Below are 21,227 nucleotides of genomic sequence, written 5' to 3'. Positions count from 1 at the left end.
GGCGCCCGGGAGCCTAGAAACACAGGCTTCCGAGACATTTCTTGTCTGAGACCACACAGGGGAGCTCTTTTTCTTTTTCACCTGACTATGGGACACAAATGTGAAGCCACCCAGGAGGCTCAGGGCTCGCTGGGGGAAGAGCAGCTTACAGAGGGACAGGCTGCTATGCAACTTGGCAAAAACAAACAAACAAACAAACAAAAACAAGACCTCAGCAATGCAACCGGGTGCACAGCATGAAGCCTGGTGTTTGTGCAAAGCAGCCTGACAGACCAGTATGGTACATCTGTTACTCCAGGGTGACCATAACAAAGTCCTCCACGTCAACACCAGGAACTTTCTGGTGGCAGCATTCCTAGGACTCGCTGAGGGTGAGCGAGCGACTCCTTGAGTGAACCCTTCACAGTTGATGACCGACAGACTTGAACAAACCATTTAAGTGGTGGAGGTCAAAGGTGACTTCTGACAGCTGGAGGCAGATCTTGAGTTAGGAGCGAAAGCCCCCAGCTGTAAATATATATAAAAATCACCCTCTAATTTTACAGCATGTGCTGTATTTACCTTGTATGCATTTAGTAAATTCTTGCAAAAACAAACAAACAACAAACCTCATTTCACCTCTAAGACTGAATTAGGGGCACTGGTTCATTGAACAGTTAATGTGGAGTAGATTGCTGAACTTGGCATAATTTCACAAAAAGGGAGGTGTGAAGCTTAACAGGAGAACGATGGGGTGATGTCGATGAGGTAGCTAGAGATGAGCTGAGTCAGTCATAAAAGCAACCTGGTGTCCTGGTTATCTCCAGAAAAAGGAAATCTGAAGCACACAGCTTGTTGCTACCCTGGGACTGTTTTATTAAGACAAGTACGGGGCGATGCTTTTCTTGCCGGAGCCGCTCACACGGCTGAGGGCTAAAATGGTTTTCATGGACACATGGCGACAGTGTGAACAGAGGAACACAGATGTCACACTTCCTAGCCCATCACTGTCACATGCGTCTTCTGAGAAGTAGCCTAGCCACACTACAGAGCTGCTGTTGGCAGTTTCCAGGCTCCGTGCACTTGTCATTAAGGGAAGAGGTTTGACTCTGTGCTGGCCTTCTTGCCTGTGTGGGCAAACTGAAGAAGTTTAGGGCTGAGACTCTTGACTGCTCTGTAGTGAATGCCACACACTTGTCACTGGTCTCTAGAACAGGCTGGTTTTGACACATGCCAAGGCCACTGATGTATCATTTGCCTAACTAACCCTCCTGCTAGTCAACTGTAAGGTACCTTGAGGGATTCCTTCACCTTCCTTCAAGAAAGGTACCAGGCGAGAAAACGTGCAATTCAAGATGCAGTCTTCAGAATACCTATTTCCTGAATGTTACAAGGCCTTTGCGAAACCTCTTGGAAATGGCTGGCTCACTGGTCAGTGTGCTGTAGCATATCGGGGTGCCCTACCCGTATGTATTCCTAACTGTAAATTGGGATTTAAAGTGTAGTGTTAACAGAAAGCGCTATGTCAAAACCAATGTGACAAGAGCTCCATCATTCCCATGTTGAGTGCACACAGGAAGTGTCTGATGAAAGCCTTTTAAATGCCTTAGAGTTCTGCGCAGGCCCCGTAGCCACGCCTTGCTAACTTGGGTCATTTGCTTCTCCAGGCTGTCTTCGGAACCTTCCCAGGCTGCCTTGCCTATAGGATCCCCTAAGCTTTAAGGACCAGGACATACCCCGGCTACTCAGTTGCCTTTCAGGTTCCTAAAGAAAACCAAGCCCTTACAGGGCACACAGCCATCAAACCAACCCAAACGTCCTTTGTCCTTTCAGACCTACAGATTCCTTCATCTCCACTGTACATTAGGGTGGCTTCCTAAAAACAAGTGGACTTTGGATGCCCCAACCCCAGCAGAGACAAGGTGGGACCTCCAGCCCCTCACCAGACCTCTGTAAGCCTGAACAGTTTGCAAAGCCATCTTTTCCCTCACTGGAACCACATTATGTGGACACTTCGTGAGTCTCTACAAGGCACCTGACACTCATCGCATTACCCAGAAGAAACAAAGGCCCCTCAGGATTAAGCATGTATTTTATTTTAGTTCAGTTAAAACAAAGATACATTGTTTCATTGAAACTGGTGTAGCACTCCTTGCCAACAAGCCACAGTGGCATGTTAGCCTCTAACAGTACAGAGGGGGAATTTACACTATATACACACCAAGGCTTTTGCGTCTTTGAGATCACATGTGACATGTAATCAGATAGCATGTTGTAGCTACTGCATTTTGAAAATTTAGACCTCATTTAAGGCTTTAATGTTTGAACTTGAATCGATATCCAATGAGTTTATTGCAAATACAATTTGAACAAGTATTTTCAATTGTAGTATTATACACAATGTTAATTTCTAGTAATTGAATTCTCTGTACAAGTACTTTGGGGACATATATATATATGTATATATAATGTAAATTGATCAAAATGCAGTTTAGAAACTTAGGGGAATATATACATTTGAACCCAAGACCCAATTCCACCAGTATATACAATCTATTTACAAATACATATGGACAATGTATGTACAGTTTATCATAAATATTGAAAAATAGGTTAGCTTTAATGGATTAATGCTGCTCTATAAATAACAATACAGTTATAACTGAAACGTCCATGGAAGACAGCAATGCAGAATGAGGTGACAGGACAGTGGTTTAATACTGAACCCTGCTCGAGAATGAGAATTCAGTTTAGGAACCTCAAGGCAGATAAACAGCCCCAAGCATTGGGATTTGGCCTAAAAGTAATTCTGAACCTTAAATTGTGCTCCCTCAAAAAAAGGTTTGGGAAGTCTCTCCACATTGATTGGCCGTAAACAAGATTTTTCTCTTCCACTTCTTCCTGGTTGCCATGGCACCTCCTCTCTGGTGCCTGTTTCTCAGCATCTCCTGGCAGATCTTATCGGCAACTCTTCCCAGGCCTTCGAGTGGAAGAGCGAAGTCCTGAACAGTCCTGAACTGCAGGTGACGCTCTGGATCTGAGTGAAACGGAAGCAGCGCGGTGGAAGGTCTTCTTTTGCTTCTCGATGGTCCCCAGTGATTTCGTCTTGGGGACAAAAGGACTGTGGGCTTCCCCCAATCTAGCAATACCAGATGTCTTCCAGTCTGCAAGGGCCTTTAGTAGCTAGCTAGCAGACACACCTTGCCTATGAATTTAGTCACATATACAACACAAGACCGTGTAACAAAAACCATGTGTGCCAAATTTCTGGCTCTTGCCTCAAACTAAAAACATTTAGTTCAAGAGAAAACCTTAAGGGCCAGATGGCCAACTGATGATTCCACTTGCTCCCCTCAACCACTTAATGGAATTACGCATTAGAGCGTAGACATTATGCCTGATGCGCAAAGTACCACATTACTTAATAACATAGTCACCATATGCCATTAACATACAGTGAGTGTGCTCTTAAAGCCGAGCTGCGGGGTGAGAGCTTCACTTTCAACTGGAATTGAAATGGAAAGGTGAGCAGGCAGCTGGACCAGAAACTAACCACAATCTGGTTGTACTACTCCCCTAACTAATAAGCATTTGTCCGATGTAAACAGATAAATTCTGCATTAGTACAAGAGTGAGATGACAATCCAGTGCGAGTTTTTAAAGAGCTTACTGCATGAGAAACCCAGTGACCTTTCTAAGAGAACTTGCAGTGTACCAGCACTGGGCAGCCTGCGGGCCAGGCCTCTGCTTTCCCTACAGCAGGAGCACAACTGAGCCTCGTGTTGTCAAGTAAATCACGCTTCCAGGAGACCAGCATTTCAAAGTCGGACTTTCCACTGGATAGTTTCGGCCTATTGCCATCAAAGCACTTTCACCCCTGGAAGCAATGTTTTAAAAGGTGGCGGGCCCAAAAGCACGGCCCAGAGCTGACAATACAACTCTGGAGACAGATGCAACTGAATAAACCCTGTTTTACCCAATTGCACTATTTGGTACCTCAAAATCAGTTATTCCATTTCCTACAGAAACATCTGCACTGTTTTTGCAGCCTAATAGGTTGAAGACGTAAAACATTTTGGTTTTAAGGAACCAATTATCTGGAGGCAAAGAAAATGATAAACAGAGTTCACCTGATTTGGTACAACAACTACCAATTACCCTTTAAACGGAATCTGAATGAACAAAACAAAACTATGCTAATTCATGGTGCAGTTTTTCACAACATTTTCCCGAAAATGATTTTTGGGTAAAAAAGTATTTGGCTTATAATGCCTACAAAAAAGGCAAATAATTTCATAATACTAATATTCACTTTTAAATATCAATGAAATTGTTTTACGGAGTTTATTGACAACTGGTTCTGGATAAAGTTCAAAAAAATGCAATTTCTTCAAAGTAAAATAGTGCTTCTGAGGTCTTTTAAAGTATTTTTTGGTACAAAAAATAAGTGTTTTTTTCTCAATGCGTATTTCAATACTTTGCTGTAAATTAAGAAGTGTTTCTCACATCGAATGGTTCCGTTAGGCACATTCAAGTAAAATCATAAAATATCCAAGTTAAACAATGACACAGCCAAACATGTGGCTTGATAAAAGTTAAAAGTTCGTCCATTCTCTGGAATGGAATAAATTGTCACTTCCCTTAACCCGAGACTCGTGGTTTCGTTGTTCATCTCCATTCCCTAACACACAGATAAGTTTCTTCTAAAATAAAATGTAAAAAAAAAAAAAAACCAAAAAGAAAGAAAAGTTCACTTATTCTGCATCCAGAAGAACCAGCGAGGGACCTGCACTTCAAAAGGAAGTGAACGGAAAGCATCAGGTGAAGTCTCTGAGCGAGCAGTGTTGTCCGCGGCGCATTAGTGGCCACCTGCAGAGGCGTTGTGTACCCAATCCAGAACAATCAAGGCCATGCTGCCCATCATCACCACTATGCCACTCAGCAGGAAGCACAGAGCCTGCGGGAAGCAGAGGAGACCGTCACAAACATAGTTCAGATTTATTTTACCTGACTGGATAGGAACAGTTTTAAAGCGATCCAATAGTTACTTGTAACACAGAAAGCCCATAGTTGAAGCTTTCTGAACTTTGCAAAAAGTTATGCTGTAACAGAGTTGGACTGGCCTTTTGTGTGCACAGGTCACAAAATCATGGCCAGGTTAAGTCCTAGAGCGGGAGGGGACATGGATGGGCATTTTCTTCAGCCACATCCCGATCACTAGTAACTCACTGATTGAAGGAGGTGGACCTTGGCTCTGGGCTCAACAGTTTTATTTCCCTAAAACAAAAAAAAGTCATCCCCGTTTCTCCCTAATCTCACTCTTCAGACCAGACTAGCAATGGCCGCAGGGCAGGCAGTCTTTTCCGCCTAAGTTATCCCTATCCCTTGCTCCGATCCGGGTTCCACAGCTCAGTTTGTGTTTACTGTGTCTCGCCTTTGAAACAAGACCACAGAACCTAAGACGGAATCCTAGCGAGCCCATTCGGGGGCAGGCAGGCAGGCAGGGCCAGTCTCATTAACTGAGCACCTCAGCTTCCTGTAGCCTGCACACTTGATGTGCGTGTCTGTGCCCATCAGACCGGGTGCCAACAGTTACGTCAGCGACTTTATGCTGCTCTTTAATAACTTCCGTGCAATCCCATTATCCATCCCACCCCCCCTCCCCTTTCTGTGAAGTGCTTCATGACTGAAGAAAGCTTTACAAGGAAAGGAGACGAAACAGCTGATTGTGCGGCCATTTCTCACTCACCCCAATCTTCTGCACGGATCTCATGGGTTCTTTCTTCACCAACTTGATGTAGAAGGCAGACGGGAGGATGAAGATCAGCATCGCCGCCGCCGACGCACCTGGGAAGGACGGTCACACCTGAGAACTCGCTCTGTTTGTTTTCTTAAGCCTTACTATTTATTCCAAGCACGTCGATCAAAACTTACCAATGAAACCAAAGATGTCTCTAATAGTAGGGACAAAGATGACAAGCAAATTGGTAAAGGCCAAGATAGACACGGTGATGACACTGTGACGCCACCAGCTGAAATCCTTTGCAGCACACAGCAAGTGAGTGACGGAACTCCGGATCTGAAAAGAAGTTAAACGTCGTTTATTATTTAGCAATCCAACCTTGACGCACAGAACCCTCAGGTGAGTGAGACTGTACGCGCGACAGTGGCTCTTTCCTAGAGAACAGACGCTCCTGTTTTCTGCCACACGGTGACCTGGCATCTACACTGTAGCTCATTCACCCACCCCACCTTTCTACCACACTCACAGGCTCATCAGGGCTGCACAGGAGCAGGGGGGAGCTTACCGGGAAGATAACCACTGGTACCGTGAGGGTGACGGCCACCAACACAGCCAAACGGACAACAAGCAGCAGAATGTCAGTGCCCACGATTGAAGAGTAGGTATGAAGCAATTCCGATTCCACATGCTCTGTGGGGACACAAGACACAAAAACGGGCTTTCAGTGTGGTTTTCTCTGCGGACAGAGTAAGAAAGCTAATTTACGGTGAAATCGGCGCTAGAATTATTAGCTACTCACAACTGTAAACTAAGAGGCTAATAAGATTAATCTGGAATTATGGTTAGTGCAATTAAAGTAACATTGGAGGAAAAAATTTCTAAATACTGAGATTTAGCCACATGACCTCCAGTGAAGTCTAACAGGGGCCAAGCACCTAAAGCCCAGGGTCTGGCTTTTTGTTTCTGTGTGTGCCCGAGCGATCACGCTTGTGGGTGTTATGTTGCTTATAGCTAAAGACGGGAGCAGAGAGAGCTCGGTGAGCTCAACAGAGAGGCAAGGACATCACAAAAACATCAACGAACGGCTCTCGGCTGCTTTGGAATCTGGACCCCAGGATTACTGATTTAAAAAAAACCAGACGGGGACCTTTTAACAGCACGCTCTACTTTCTTAATTGGGCATTACTTACCATAAAACGTCAGGTATCCAAAGAGGGCAGCAAGCAGGTACATCAGGAACATGGCGAAGAAAGAAATCTTGGACACATTCATCATCCTTCTCCGGCTCCGGCTGAACGAGGGAGAGAAAGCACAGGGTGTGTTTTAGCAAGTTCCTACCCACTGCTTCCCGTGCCCCAGGGGACTTAGGTCAGGAAGGCTTGAGTACCCTTTGAGCTCCTCGTAGATGGGGAGAACAGCAGGATGGCAGACAAAGGAAAAGGTCAGGATGGGCACCGCGTACACCGTCTGAAAGAGACACAGCCTGGTCAGTCCGCAGCTAAGCATCTTACGCCTACACTGCTCAACTGATTCTGTTTCTGACGCCTGGCATATGCCATGGTGTCGTGAGATTACTTCACTCGCCCTCCTGGTCTACAACAGAACCCGAAACTCTGTCCAGTTTCCAGGTTTACTTTTTCCTTTCTAAAAAGCGAACCATCTCCCACCCTTCAAGTTGTCATAAGAGATAACTTCTAAATTTCTAATGGGCAGTTTCTTTTTAATCCTTCCCTAAAAATCCCTTCTCCAGAAAACAGGATGGAAAACTAAGTTACCTTCGAGTTGAAGATAAAATAACGTGGTTTGCAACAATCAGCTGCGGTGGTGTTGGGTGCCAGAACTGCCAGGGCCGTGTGGGTCAAGGTGCCATTCACAGTTTCGTTAATCAGAGCAGCTTCCACGGGGCAAGGGATCTGGAATTTCTTGCAGATCACCTGAAAATATAGTTTGCGGTGGTTAAGCAGAGTGATTGGACAGAACTTAGAAAATGCTTTTTTTTAAAAAAGGAAAACCCATGACCTACCACAATCAGAAAGAAGACCATACACAGCAAGGAGAGACCACTGGTGTACCCCAGGTACCCTAGAGGTGAAGAACAGCACTGCTTTAGTCAAACAGGGGCGGGTGGGGAGCCCGGCGCAGACACAAGGGCATCCATTAAGGCAGTGGTTTCAAAGGGTCTCCTCTGCCCTGCTGCCCTTCCTTCCCACCAGCAGGTGCTGAGAGGCTCAGTGCCCGTTAGAGGCGTTTGCTCACCTAGGTTCCTCAGCAGCGACAAAGGAAGAATTAGCACCAACGACACCAGCAGGACCAGGTAGTCACCGTTCAGATACCACAACCTGAATGACAAGAGGAGAGCCAGACGTCAACGACATGTCCACCTCAGAAACTACACACCCCGCCCACGAAACAGGCATTTTCTTTTTTTATTTAGACAACTCCCATTCAAGACAAGACTAAGTCTGCAGCCATTAGTTTCCTGAGCACTCACTCACCCAGGATAGTGAAGGGCAGGAAAAGCACTAGCTTTTACGCCACTCTGTGCTCTGGGAAGCTTGCCAGCCGGTTCATACCATAAAACACTTGTTTAAGCTTGATACTAACGTGGGCAACAAAGCCACTTTGTGGCGCCAGTGGGCTTATCTTTAGGTACTTTGAGAAAAACTGTGCAGCAGCATTACAGCTCTAGCTTTGTTTCTGATGCTGAGGAGGAGGAGGAACTCCAGCACCGTTCAGCAGGAGCACTCATCAGACACTCCAGTAAGGGAGGTTTCAGACATAGACTTAAGATGCAGAGGCAACCACTCCCTTCCCCCAACGCCCACACTCAACCACAACTTATTTCACATTATCATAGTAACACTCTGACCCACCTTGGACTCAAAATAAATAAGCAAATAAATAAATGTATGTCAAAAGGTCGTTCTGACCCTAATTGTTCCCTAAATTCTAGCACTGCCTCTTTATAAGTAACCAAGGCCTATTCTCCCCAGCCCTGGGGGTGGCATGCACTCCCACAGACTGTCCCAGAACCAGGTGGAACTCTTTTTGAGGTCCCGGCTAGCCAGGACTAAACAGTTGAGATCCTATCTCAAAACAAAGCCATTCCTTAAAAAAAAAAAAAAAAAAAAAAAAAAAAGGCACTGCTTTCGGAGTTCTAACCCTGTGAGACTTCCACTCCACTCACGGCAGTAATGAAGACCCCACAGAAACCGAAGTGCTCCAAGAGCAGCGTCTTCACCCGGGTCTCTAGAGCCGAGGTGGAGAGAGGCACACCCCGCCACGCCTCTCGGCTTTGAGGCAGCTACTGTACAACTCAGGAAGCAAATGAGCCTTAGCTGTTTACGAGACCCTGTCCCCTCACTGGGACAAGTAACTGCGTAGCAAGGTTAACATTTACCGGTACAGCTGCCCACTTCCTGGTTTTCTTTATTAGCTATTTTAAGCATGATTGGTTTTTCTGATAAAAAAAACCACCCGAAACAGCTTTTTTTTTTTTTTGCTTTAACCAACTCCCGAGTGAGCAGCTCTAATAAATGTCAAGATGAGTAGGTGAGTCGGAGTACTAGAGCAGCTTCCAGCCAGCTCTGTGTATGTGCTCGCCCAAGTTAAGATCAAGGGGCTGCAAACATCCCTTAGTTTGTGGGACGCTTTCTTGTCAGAAGAACTCGAGGAACGTCTTGGCAACTGTTTTAAGATCCTGCTTTGACAAAGTGCATCTGCAAGCGTTTCTATGGAGTAACCTTACTTAGCACCTACCCAGTGGTATCTTCAATGTTCATTAATGCCTTGATCACCAAAGGTAGCTCATATTTCACTATGAAGAGATAGCTGGACATAGCTGGATGGAGGGAGACAAAATCAAACCATTACAAGTGCCAAGTGTGCCCCATGACACTGAAGTCACATGTTGCCACCTCGTGCTGGTCAACGGAGCCTACCCCAACTCACCTCCGATGTTCTGCATCGTGATGGACCCGGAGGCTGCTAGCTTCCCAGCCAGGCCGAACGCCTTATGTCCCAACTGTTCATATAATAGAGATCCTGTATGCAACAGCGCAGAGGAATGAAGCATTCTGAAAGCTTTACACCCCACCCCCACCCCAAAATCAGGATAGGCATAGATTACTTGGGGGGGGGGGAGGGGGAGCCAGGGTGTTACCGTACCTCCCTCATTGGCAGTCTTCAAGAGGAGATGAACAGAATACAAGGAAAATATTGACACAAACGTCAAGAGAATTCTGGGAAGAGGAAAAGGCACTCGGTTATAAGTAAGCAGGGTTGGGCACTTAGAGACACTTCCTGTCTGCAGTAGCATTGGTGTCCCCTCACCTGACGCTTGGCTGACCCTAACTTGTAGGTGGGAGCTAGCTGAGTTTCACAGTATTAAAGGCAACGCTCACACTTTGCCACCATGCAGGAAGACTCTGCAAAGCCAAAGCCCAGGGGAGCAGAAACTTGTTTTCTGAGATCTTGTCATATGCAGTTATTATCCATGCCTGGCATGAGTTCCTCATAGGTTCATTTCAAACTTGCCATTTTTACACTGCTCAACTGAGATGGGTCAGGAAAGGCCAAGACCCCAGGGACCAGACAGGCTGAGAGAAATGAGGTGGGCAGAAGTGAACAGTTTAGTCGGACACTGTAAGAAAATGTACTAGCAAATTAGAGGTGACGGCTGTGAAGACACCAAACGGTGCTAGCGTTCAGAATCCGGAACCAGAGTGATCAGCTCCACCCTTCCACACGGGTTGGAAGAGAAAAGTAGAGGAGAATAAGGAGGGACTCAAAGGATCCATCCGACACCGGCCCGGTTTTCCTTCAGAGCACAGTCTCAATCAAATCCCACTTTCCTTCTACTTTGAGGCAGACAAGGCAAATGAGACAGCCACATAAACTGCGACCTTGAATGGGCAATCTGCGCATACTATATAAGGTGCTGGCCAAGGGGGGCGGAGGCGGGGACACACATCAGCACGTAAAGTGTAGGATGTGACTTCCAACCTAAGGTCAGTGTCAGGACACCTGGTTCCTAGGTGACACTGTGAGCCTGACCTCTTGAAAAAAAAGACGGTTAATTTAAAAAGAAAAATAATAATTAAAGGAAGTTAGGTACAATGGAGGTCTTACAGAGATGACAGTGCACTTCATGCCCTTCAAGGTCACGTTTAACCTCAAGATCACTCTCCGTGAAAGGGCGGACTAGCCACTTCAGCACCCGGCTTTTGGCCCATTCACCTTTCTATGTAAGGTTAAGTATGGATAAGTAACTCACACAATCTTGGTATCATTTAGCCATTGATTAAAACGGTTAATCAAACAGTGAGCTATTAAAGCAGAAGCCCAAAGTTCTAGGGTGACACGGTGAGGTAAGTTTTACTTTCACTTGTAAAATGCAGTCACCACTAACCACATTGGCATCTTAAAACTTCCGGCTTTCACGGCAAGAGCCAAGAAGGGCTTCAGATACTTAACTTTCGTTGCACCACTCCGATTCCCGCCAAAACCCTGAAATTTCAGATGTTCTGTATCTAAAGTTCCTGAGGCCTCATTTTGGCAAGAACCGCTCCCCCAAATCATCGTAATGGTCCTACTACTCAAAGCCAGGCTTAACGTCAGGGTAGGACCTCACCAAGCAGAGCAAGTAACTTGAGTGGAAGTTACCCTCAGCTAACCAAAAGTTAACTGTCACGAAGAGAAAGGGGCAGGTGCAGCGTGTTTCTCGCCTGCATGTAAGATTACGGGTAAGGCAGAGGAACTTTGCGCCCCTGTAACTACAGAACCGGTGTCAGCCAGGGATCTACAGGCAGTGTGAAACTTAGGACACAGTGAAAACTACACTCTCTAACATGCGCATGCTCCTGTACTTGGGAGTAGCACTTTCCCCCCTTTGCTACGGGTTTTCCTGTCTGACAGCACTGGGAATCAACCCAGGAAATCACTTCACGCCCGCTGGCCATGTGCTGCCTGGGACCTCAAGCAGTCATACTCCCCAAGGGCAGGTCGGTAATCCCAACCTGAGTACCCCCAAACATGAATTCTGGGAAACAGAGAGCCAATTAAAAAAAAATTAGTAGGCTCTTATTAGTCAGGTACCAATCATAGAGATCTGGGGAAAAAAACATTACTTAAAAAAGCGAATTTGCTTTTCAGCATCTAGAAAACTTTGACTCACTTTTTAAAAACAGATATGACCGAGGCTAGGTAAACTAAACATCACCACACCTTATACACCCAAAACTTTCTCTTCCTTATGTACGTAAAGGGCCCACAGGTTTTGGGGGGAGGCTGTCAACTCAGGATTTCTATTTGGAGCCACTCCATCTCTGTCTTTATATCAAAAAGTTAATTAACTGTAGACTCATCCGACATTTCTTTTACAACTGACAACACTCTGACCTTTCCAAAGACCGTTTTAAGTGTCACCCTACCTTCTAACTTGCTTTCTCGACATTGCACAGGTAGTTAAACAGAGCTTCGGCTTATACATACTTCAAGCTTAAATGACTTTTAAATCAACTATTTTGAACTGCAAATTCTGTTGTCTGGAGCCAAAAATATGTTTTATCATATTAACTGCCCCGCACGGCAGGCTCACACTACTTACACATACTTACATAAAAAGAGCAATTCCAGTATTAGCCATGGCATAAGAAAGCCCAAGGATTCCACTGCCCACAATCGCATTGCTCAGATTAAATACTGACATTCCAAAGGTAGTAGTACCTGGATGCTACACAGGGGGAAAACGATAACCAAACACATAACAATAATTAAAAGGAGAAAACCAGCTTCGGGCAAGTCAGATTTGACATCTATAAGTAACACTATTCTTTACTCCATAAAGCCAAAGCACATAAAATAGTGTCTTTCTCAACTTACAAAGTCTGTTTCGTACTTCTTCTTCCCCAAATTGGATTCAAGTAAAAAGTTCTGGTTTTCAGGATCCACGTCCACATAATGGCTGCAAAAAAAAAAAAAACAAAAACAAAAACAAGAGGTCACTGTAACCTGACAGGCAAATCATGTTTTAGTATAAAGTAAAACAGCCTTTCAAGTTCTATATGGCATCTTTTAGTTAACGGGTGAGTCACATGGGCGAGGTGTTCTTGGAGATACCATCGCTCATGCAGTAATTGGGTAATTTAGGAGGCTAGTGCCTCCAGGGATGGGTGAGCAACTAAAGACACCGGAGCCCTAGGCGAGACTTCTGGTTCCTGGGTGTGAGCGTTAGCCTACACCCTCCAGTCCCGAAGCAACCAAGTGTGCAAGCTGGGTTGTTTTTGTTTTGGTTTTTTTTTTTGCTGGTTTTTATTTTTGTTTTTGCAAAGCGGACTGCTCCCACCTTTTCAGAGCAGCCTGCTTGGTGGGGTACGAGTAGTTGAAGTCACTGTTGGAGCTGTAGCTGCTGCTGTCCTCATCCGGGGAGATGTTAAACCTTCCCATTTCGGTCTTCTTCATGCTGATCCGGGAGGAACGGTGTGCGGCGGCGTGCGGCGCGGGCTTCCTTTTGTCCTTGGCGGCGCACTGGCCCTCGAGGCTGCCTGCGAAGGTAAGAGGCGGCGCGTCAGGACTGCGGCGCCCGCCCGCCCTCGACCACGTGACGCCGCCGGGCGGCGCAGCGCGGCTGATTCATCCCCCGCCAGGCGAGTGGAAAAGTACCAGGCGAGCGAGGGGCGGGGGCGCGGCGAGGGGCGGAAAAGTACCGACGGCGGGGCCGCGAGAACAAAGATGCGCCCGCCGCGGCGCCCCTCCGGCCGCCTCGGCGCCGAGCCCGGTCCCCCCGGAGCCTGAGCTTGTTTACAGGGCGCACGCCGAACACCCCCCCAACACACACACACACCTCCCGGCAGCCGCCGCCACCCCCCTTCCCGGTACCGGGCCGCTGGCCCCTCCTATGCCCCGGGAGGAACTGATGCAATACCGAGAGGCGATTGATTGTCAAGCACTCGCGGCTCGCCTTCTCCCCTTCCCGGCCCCCCAACCACCACCACCACCACTACCCCCCGACTCCCGCCCGGACTTCCACGTTTATTTTTAAGCCAATCGAGTCACAAGACCATGCTTGCAGCAGCCGAGCGGCCCGCGCGCGGCTCCCCCTCCCCCCTCTAACGGGAGACTGCGGCCCGGTGCCCCGCAAAAAAACCCCGTTCCCGCCGCTGCCGCCGCCCCTCCCCCGCCTCACCTCGGTGCTCTCCCTCGGAGCTGACCCTCCTCACGGCAGTGTCTCCTCGCGGGCTGTCCCGGTGGCACCAAAAATCGTGAAACCAGACAAATAGTAGCAATGACGGGTCCTTTTAAAATATATATATATGTATATATATCCCCGCAATCGAACAGGCAGAGGAGGCTGGTTTTTTAAAATTAGGTTATTATTATTTTTTTTTATATATATATATAAAGCGGGGAATGGCGGTCACGGTCCTCCAGGGAAGACTGAAGGCTGACGGCGCGGGCGGCGGCGTGGCGCGGTGTGGAGCTGCCTCGCGAGCGCAAGTTATAGCGGCGGGGCGCCGCGTCAGTGGGCGGGGCGGCGGGCGCTGGCCTTTGTGTATCAACACTACCTGGGCTCCGCCTCCCGCCCGGCTGCCCCGCACCCCGACTTGTGGGGGGGCCAGCCGCACCCCGCTTCCCCGCGGCTCCCGGGGCCGGCGTACCGCAGCAGCCCCGTGGGTGGCCGCCACCCGCGGCTGCCGTAAGGAGCCAGCTTCCTTAGATTCCCTCCCATCGCAGGCACCAACATTACGTTTCGGGGACACATCCGGCATGTGTGCTGTGCACCCCCACATCAAAACCCTTTCCAGCCCCTGACTTAAGATTTACGTTCGGGGCTTCTCTTCCCCCCCCCCCTTCCTTCTTTTTCCTTTTTTCTTTTCCTCCCGCAGAACTTGAGCCAGCGCTGCCACGCTACCCAGACCCCAGATGCTCGGGGGGGAGGGGGGTTGTGTTCTCGATCTTTCCACCTAGATCTGCTTTCGCTCTCCAGAACTAGCCTGATGATTAGGGCGGCTCGCGGTTCTGTTTGGGGGATAGACTTTTTGGTATGCACGTGCGACAGCGTAGTGGGGAGGGAAGACGGACCCCTTGAAAAGGGGCTGGGGGCCCCATTCCTTCGGAGGCCGCCTAGGAGCGCCCAATTCCCTCCTGGCGGACACTTTCCCTCTTGCCACCACCCCACCCCAAGCTGTGGAGAGAGAGAGAGCAAGCGAGAGCTCTGGCGCCAGCAGTGTCCTCCGGCTTCCACTGAGCGCGCCCTCGTTGGAATGCAGGCCCGGAGCTTCCTCTGCAGCCGGGATCGCTCGGAGGTGCTATGGTCCTGCCGAGTCGGGAGGCTCAGGGAGGGGGGGGGTCCCCTAGACTAGGATACTCGGTGCTGCCGGAAAAGGCGAGGGCCCCTTCCCTTTCTGTTGAACAAAAGACCCCCGAGGAGAGAGAAATGCTAGTTGAATGAAGGAATAAACAAACGAGTTTGACCTAATGCTCTCTTCCTTTGGGGGACGTGGGAGAGATTGGGCTGGGTGCGATCACAGTTTTTGCCTTCAGTGTTTTCCTGAGGAAATCTGCAACGCTGCCTGTTTCCGTGGCACGTAAGACTTGGGGTGCCTTCAGCCTGTGCCAGTGTTCGTGATTGACAGGGCAGGACCCTGTTTCCCCTGCACACACACCCTGTGTACCTCACCCCAAGCCTACTATGGGGTCAGGCCAGTCGCAAACAATAGTCTTACATCCCTGCTGCATGTCCCCTTGGCCCTCTCGAGTGCCACTGTCACTCTGGACTTAGTCTTTAAGCGCCCGGAGAACCCTTTTCGGTCTGCCTTAACGCTTGCCTCCTCAGACCTCTTTTCTCAGTGCTGTTTTCGGAGCCGCGTGGTGTCGGACTTTGTAAACCCGCGCTGTCTTGTACAATCCTCAAATTGTTCAAATTTGTTTGTAGTCTCATGTCGACAGTCTCCGCATGGAAACCGAACTCTCCTCAGAAGGGAGGTTAGGAATCTGACACATAGTCGGGGCTGAGAAGTCTTGAGCACCTTCCTCCCACCTCTGCTCCCTAGTAATGCCAGACCAACTCTTGTCAGAAAAGCCTTGGTGGTGGACCCAGGAAGAGCCCTGCGAAATTCCTTCCGATCAGGCTTCAACTGATAAAAATCAGGTCTTAAAACACTTTTTCTTTTTCTTTTCTTTTCTTTTTTTTTTTTGGTTTCTGTTTTTGTTTTGTTTTCGAGATAGGGTCTCATCTGTGTAGCCTTGGCTGTCCTGGACTTGCTTTGTACACCGGGCTGGCTTCGAACTCAGAGCGATCGGCAGGCCTCTGCTTTCTGAGTGCTGGGATTACAGTCTTGCACCGTGGCAGCACGGCTTAAAACACATTTCAATTCCAGGTAAATACATTGCCCAGTCAGAGGTGTTCAGGAAATTCTATAGGCTGTTGGTTATGGCTACAATGTGCAATACTTTCCGGGGTTTATGTTACAGGATAGGGAAGAGGGGGGGTGGGGGGGGAGAATGAATTGCAGGCTTGTAACCTTCATCCGACTTTCTGGATGGTCAGAATGCGCATAGTACATGACCAAAACAAAGCAAAAAAAAAAAAAAAGTGATTTTTCTATCACTAGTTTCATTCTTCCTGTCCGCCAATCAAAAATACACGACTGGGCCTGGAGAGATGGCTCAGCTGTCAAGACCACCTGTCGCAGGAGACCCAGGTTCAGTTCTCAGCACCCACACTGCAGCTCACGTCTGTGATAGCCAGCCCTAACCTGGTGACGCCGTGCTATTGCCGTGCTATTGCCCGGGGAGACCCCACTCTGCCCCACAGACACTCCTACTTTCATTATTAACGGCATTTTTTTCCAAAGTGGCCTGGTTTGTGTTACAGCTTATACATTCAAACTCTGTAACCCTGCCATTCATAACTCAGCTCTACGGGGGGTCCAAGCCCTCTTCCTGGCTGCTGTGGCAGGGGCCACACAGCACACGTGTGGCGCACAGCCACACAGGTAGGCAAAACACCAGTATGCCTAAAAGCAGATCTTAAAAAAATAAAGAAGTCTAACCCCAAGTGTTTTCCCCACTGAGACCTCAACTGAGTTGGGTTTTTTGCTGGTGTCCTCTCTCTAGAAGGCAGGAGACACAACTGTGTCCCCAAATGTGGCAAAGCTCATTGTTCTGAGTTTTTCAAATTGCAGAAAGGGACCAAGCGGCTGAGACATTATTTAGTGAGTAGGATAGAATGGGGTGAAAATCACCCTCTATAGCAGTACTAAGCATTTTATTGTGAAACTTGTATTTTGGCTAAATATGATGCATTTTGAGTTGTGATGCAAAAATGTACTTGCGGGGTGTTTTTGAACCAGAATTTGAAAAGCATGTCTGGGCTGGGCTGGAACTCAGGATCCCCTTTCTTTAACCCCTGGAATTGGAATTACAGTTGGAGCCCTGATTGCTGCATCGGCTACCACGCCTGGTTTTGTGATGCAAAGTGTGCGTCTCGTTGGGGCCAGAAGCAATCTGGCAGCCTGTTCTTTGAGGCTCTCCATTTTTCTTAAGTACATTGTCAACATTAAGTTGTTGAAAGTTTTGTGGGGTGTTTTTATGTTGGGTTTCCGGGGGGTGGCTGGTTGAGAAAGGGTTTACTCTCTGTAGCCCTGGCTATCCTGGAACTCACTCTGTAGACCAGGCTGGCCTCAGACTCAGAGCTCCTCCTGCCTCTGCCTTCCTGAGCATTAGGATTAAAGGTGTGCACCACCACTATCCAACATGGTTGTTGGAAGTTCTTTTTTAATGAGGGTGCATAGTATCTTCCATAGAATTATTGGACCATTGTTACTTTATAAAATAGAGTGCTTCCCCCTCCCCTCAGGCTGTAATTAGTTATCCTTCCAAACTGTTAAATAGCTCATCTTAAGAGGGACCCTCAAAAGTTTGCTTCTTCGGTGCTTCAGCCTATAGTGGGTTTGTTTCTCCTCACTTTCCGTTTTCAGCAAGTCTCATTCTGAGGGACCCAGTGAATCTTACTTTCTGGTCTCCATTATCTAGATGGGGCCCTAGTGATATGGCTCTACCTGACAGAAATAACAGCACACCACTTCTTGTTTGAAAAAATAAAAAAGCAACCTATTTTATTCCCCCTCCCACCCCCCCCATCTGTGTGTGTGTGTGTGTGTGTGTGTGTGTGTGTGTCTGTGTGTGTGTGTGTGTAAGAGCACTTGTGCATGCAGAGGACCTAGGTTTGATTCTCAGCACCCTCATCTAATGCCTCTTTCCAACATCCATGGGTACCAGACATGCAGGTGGGGTGTTCATTCATTCTGTCTGTCTCTCTCTGTCTCTGTCTGTCTCTCTCTTAAAAAAGAGTCCCTGGCTTGCACCTATCTTGTTCCCTTGCCACCTTCCACCCCCACCCCACGCTCTCTTGCTCTCTTCTGTGTTCCCTTTAAGGGAACTGTCCTTTGGGAAGACCCATGTGACAAAAGCTGCTATCTCTGGCAAAACCAGGGAATCCCAGAAGAGGTGACTGTCCCTGGGGAAACCTTCATCACAAGGCTCTGGTAAGCCCAGCGGGGATTCTTTTTTTTTTTTTTTTTTTTTTTTGGCTTTTTGAGACAGGGTTTCTCTGTTTAGCCTTAGCTGTCCTAGACTCGATTTGTAGACCAGGTGGCCTTGAACTCACAGCACTCTGCCTGCCTCTGCCTCCCCAGTGCTGGGATTAAAGGCATGCGCCACCACGCCCGGCTTTCAGCGGGGATTCTTGACCCATAGAAACAACAGACATTGGTTCATTGGTTTAAACCACTACATTCTGGCATGGTTTACTACTCATCAATAGATAATCAATACACTCCTATCATACTTTGTGGTTTTGCCAAAACGTATTGCTTATTGTTTTCAATCACGAACCATTTTCCACTGAAATCACTCCTGCTTCTTAGAATGTTCTTCATGCACCGTGGCCTCACCCTTCCTATGCATCTAGATCTTTTCTCGTTCCTTAGACACTCTGTTGCTAGATTTTTGATCCCAACGTAATCCCTGAGGTTGTGCGCTGTAAAAACCTGTCTTTTGCTTGTCCTGGTTGAGCCCTAACACACACCTCTAATCCAAGAGCTTTCTGCACACAGGACTTAATAAAGTTAACCCTAGGTCAAGAGGCAGAGCAAGAAACGAGCTGGTAGGGATTAAAGAGGAGGAGGAGGAGGGAGGCAGAGGCAGGCAGATCGACGTGAGTTGGAGGCCAGCTTGGTCTACAAAAAGAGTCCAGGACAGCCTAGGCTACACAGAGAAACCCTGCCTGGGGGGCCGGGGGGGGGGGGAGACAAACTGGGGCTGGAGAGATGGCTCAGTGGTTGGAAGTACAGTTTGCTCTTCCAAGGGACCCAGGTTCAGTTCCCAGCAACCACATGGCAGCTCACAACTGTCTGTGATTCAAGTTCCAAGGGATCTGACACTCCCACACCAATGCACATAAAATAAAAATAATTTTAAAAATAAAGAGACAAACCATTTATTTCCCCTACTTAAAGCCCTCTAGCAACCTTTAATTGCAATCAGAATAGAATTGTGTTTCTTCTTAGTGTTACTTACCTGGCTGTGCCCTTACCAACCTCAGTCTCCGTCTACGCTGCTGTGTCTCCATTTCACATCCTTAAATAACACGGCCTCAAAAAGATTGACAGGGGGCTGGAGAGATGGCTCAGCGGTTAAGAGCACTGACTGCTCTTCCAGAGGTCATGAGTTCAATTCCCAGCAACCACATGGTGGCTCACAACCATCTATAATGTGATCTGATGTGCATTGTATACATAATAAATAAATCTTTAAAAAAAAAGATTGATAGTCGCTGTTATATTTTTATTGTATTTCTCAATGAAATGAAAACATGATGCTTTTCTCTGTGTAACCCTGGCTGTCCTAGAACTCTCTCTGTAGACCAGGCTGGCCTTGAACTCAGAGATCAGCCTGCCTCCGCCTTTCAAGTGCTGGGATTAAAGGCATGAGCCACTATGCCTGGCTTGCTAAACTGATTGATTGATTTGATTGCCTGATGATTTCATGCACGAGGGCAATGCTACCTTGATCACATCTTCCCCGACACTCACTCCCACTTTCCCAGGCACTCCCCAAGTGTCCTCCTGCCTCCTCTGTGTCTTCCCTTTAGGCAACCTACTTAGTTCAGCTTAGAGCTGCTTGAGGGAGTGCTGACTGACCTTGTTGCCCTTGTACGTGTTCCAGGCAGATACCCACAACAGCAGCGTGTCCCTGAGTGTCCAGGAGACAGCATCCCACAGCCCTGCTTCCCTTCTCTGGCTCTTAGGTCCTTTCCTCCCTCTTCTACGATGTCCTTAAAGTCTTGGGAGTTGGAGGGGTGGATATCGATGCCCTGTCTCTTATGAGGGCTGGGCACTGCTTTTTTTGTTTTGGTTGTTTTTATTTGCTTATGATCCTTTTACTCTGTGCATCTTCCTTCCCAGATCTCTTTCTGTAATGTGGACTCCATCCTGGAAAGATTACTGGTTTCTTTATTGTTGAGTCTACACTGCCTGGTATCCTGCGCGATACACAGGAGGCCAACAGCAAAATGTTTGCCAAATTTAGACTTTTGATTTCCCCCTCTTCTCTGTCACACAAACCCTGACTGACTGCTTGTTGTAATGGTTTTGTGATAGACACTCTTGTTTTCTCTTTTTCTCAGACCCTGACTCTTCTGCAAGCCACATAAAGGAGAATAAACGCTAAGACTTGCTTCCCAGTGTCTTTGTTTCATCTAATTAAATGACAGCCTGGAGCCAGGCATGGTGGCATATACATTTAATCCCAGCACTGAGGGGGCAGAGGCACGTGGATTGCTGTGAGTTCGAGGCCAGCCTGGTCTACAAAGCAAGTCCAGGACAGCCAAGGCTAACACAGAGAAACTGTCCCAAAAAACAAAAACAAAACAAAAGAAAAAAAGACAGCCTGATTTCCTTGTCCCAAGACAGTGTTACCCAAAGTTCAAACCCAAACACTAGCATTACAGAAAGATAATAAAATTACTTTCCCTCCCCTCCCTCTAAGCCACACTTTTTCCTTTATCACCACACGTTCCATATTTTCTTGTTTTAGTTTTAGTTTGTCCAATAAAATTATATATCTTATGCAAGATGTAGTGAAATGGTCCAAGAAAGCTAAGTAACCTCTGAATTATCTTACATATTTATCTTTTTGGGGGGAGTAAGAACACTTAAAATCTCTCTTTGAATATTCAAAATAAAATATATAGGTATTAGGTATAGTGACCATGATGTACAATATACCCTGTACTCTATTTTAACAGAAATTTCATATTCATGCTCTGTGTGTGTGTGTGTGTGTGCGCGCGCGCGCGCGCGTGTGCGTGTCTCGGCATACATACACATGCTTGCACCTGTAAAAGCTAGAAGTCAACGCAATGCACTCTATCCCTTTCTAACTTGATCTTTTGAGAGGCTCTCTCACAGACTCTGGCGCTCACCAATTGGCCAGCTTGGTT

The 21,227-nt window shown here is 47.5% G+C and overlaps 1 protein-coding gene across 2 annotated transcripts; it reads right to left on the bottom strand.

Moving 5' to 3' along the window:
- Positions 1-2,053: 2,053 nt before the first annotated feature.
- On the bottom strand, positions 2,054-14,217 carry SLC38A2 (solute carrier family 38 member 2). Of its 2 annotated transcripts, XM_084750169.1 has the most exons (16): positions 13,908-14,217; positions 13,068-13,266; positions 12,605-12,686; positions 12,340-12,455; positions 9,890-9,963; positions 9,674-9,766; positions 9,482-9,563; positions 7,979-8,061; positions 7,746-7,804; positions 7,498-7,656; positions 7,110-7,189; positions 6,913-7,013; positions 6,288-6,412; positions 5,914-6,058; positions 5,729-5,826; positions 2,054-4,936 (listed from the first exon to the last, which is right to left on the bottom strand). In XM_084750169.1, exons 2-16 carry the CDS (start codon positions 13,181-13,183, stop codon positions 4,838-4,840), a joined length of 1,512 nt encoding a protein of 503 aa, XP_084606295.1. In that variant the 5' UTR covers positions 13,184-13,266; positions 13,908-14,217; the 3' UTR covers positions 2,054-4,837. The 2 variants fall into 2 exon arrangements, with proteins under 2 accessions (XP_084606295.1, XP_084606296.1); XM_084750170.1 differs by lacking the exons at positions 12,340-12,455; positions 13,908-14,217 and having other exon boundaries at positions 13,068-13,202.
- Between the last annotated feature and the right edge of the window lie 7,010 nt (positions 14,218-21,227).

The sequence above is a fragment of the Acomys minous genome (assembly GCF_964271855.1).
Source record: "Acomys minous genome assembly, chromosome: 12".
NCBI lineage: Eukaryota > Metazoa > Chordata > Mammalia > Rodentia > Muridae > Acomys > Acomys minous.
Note: the sequence above shows the minus strand (reverse complement) of the source record. Positions and strands in the feature narration are given on the sequence as shown.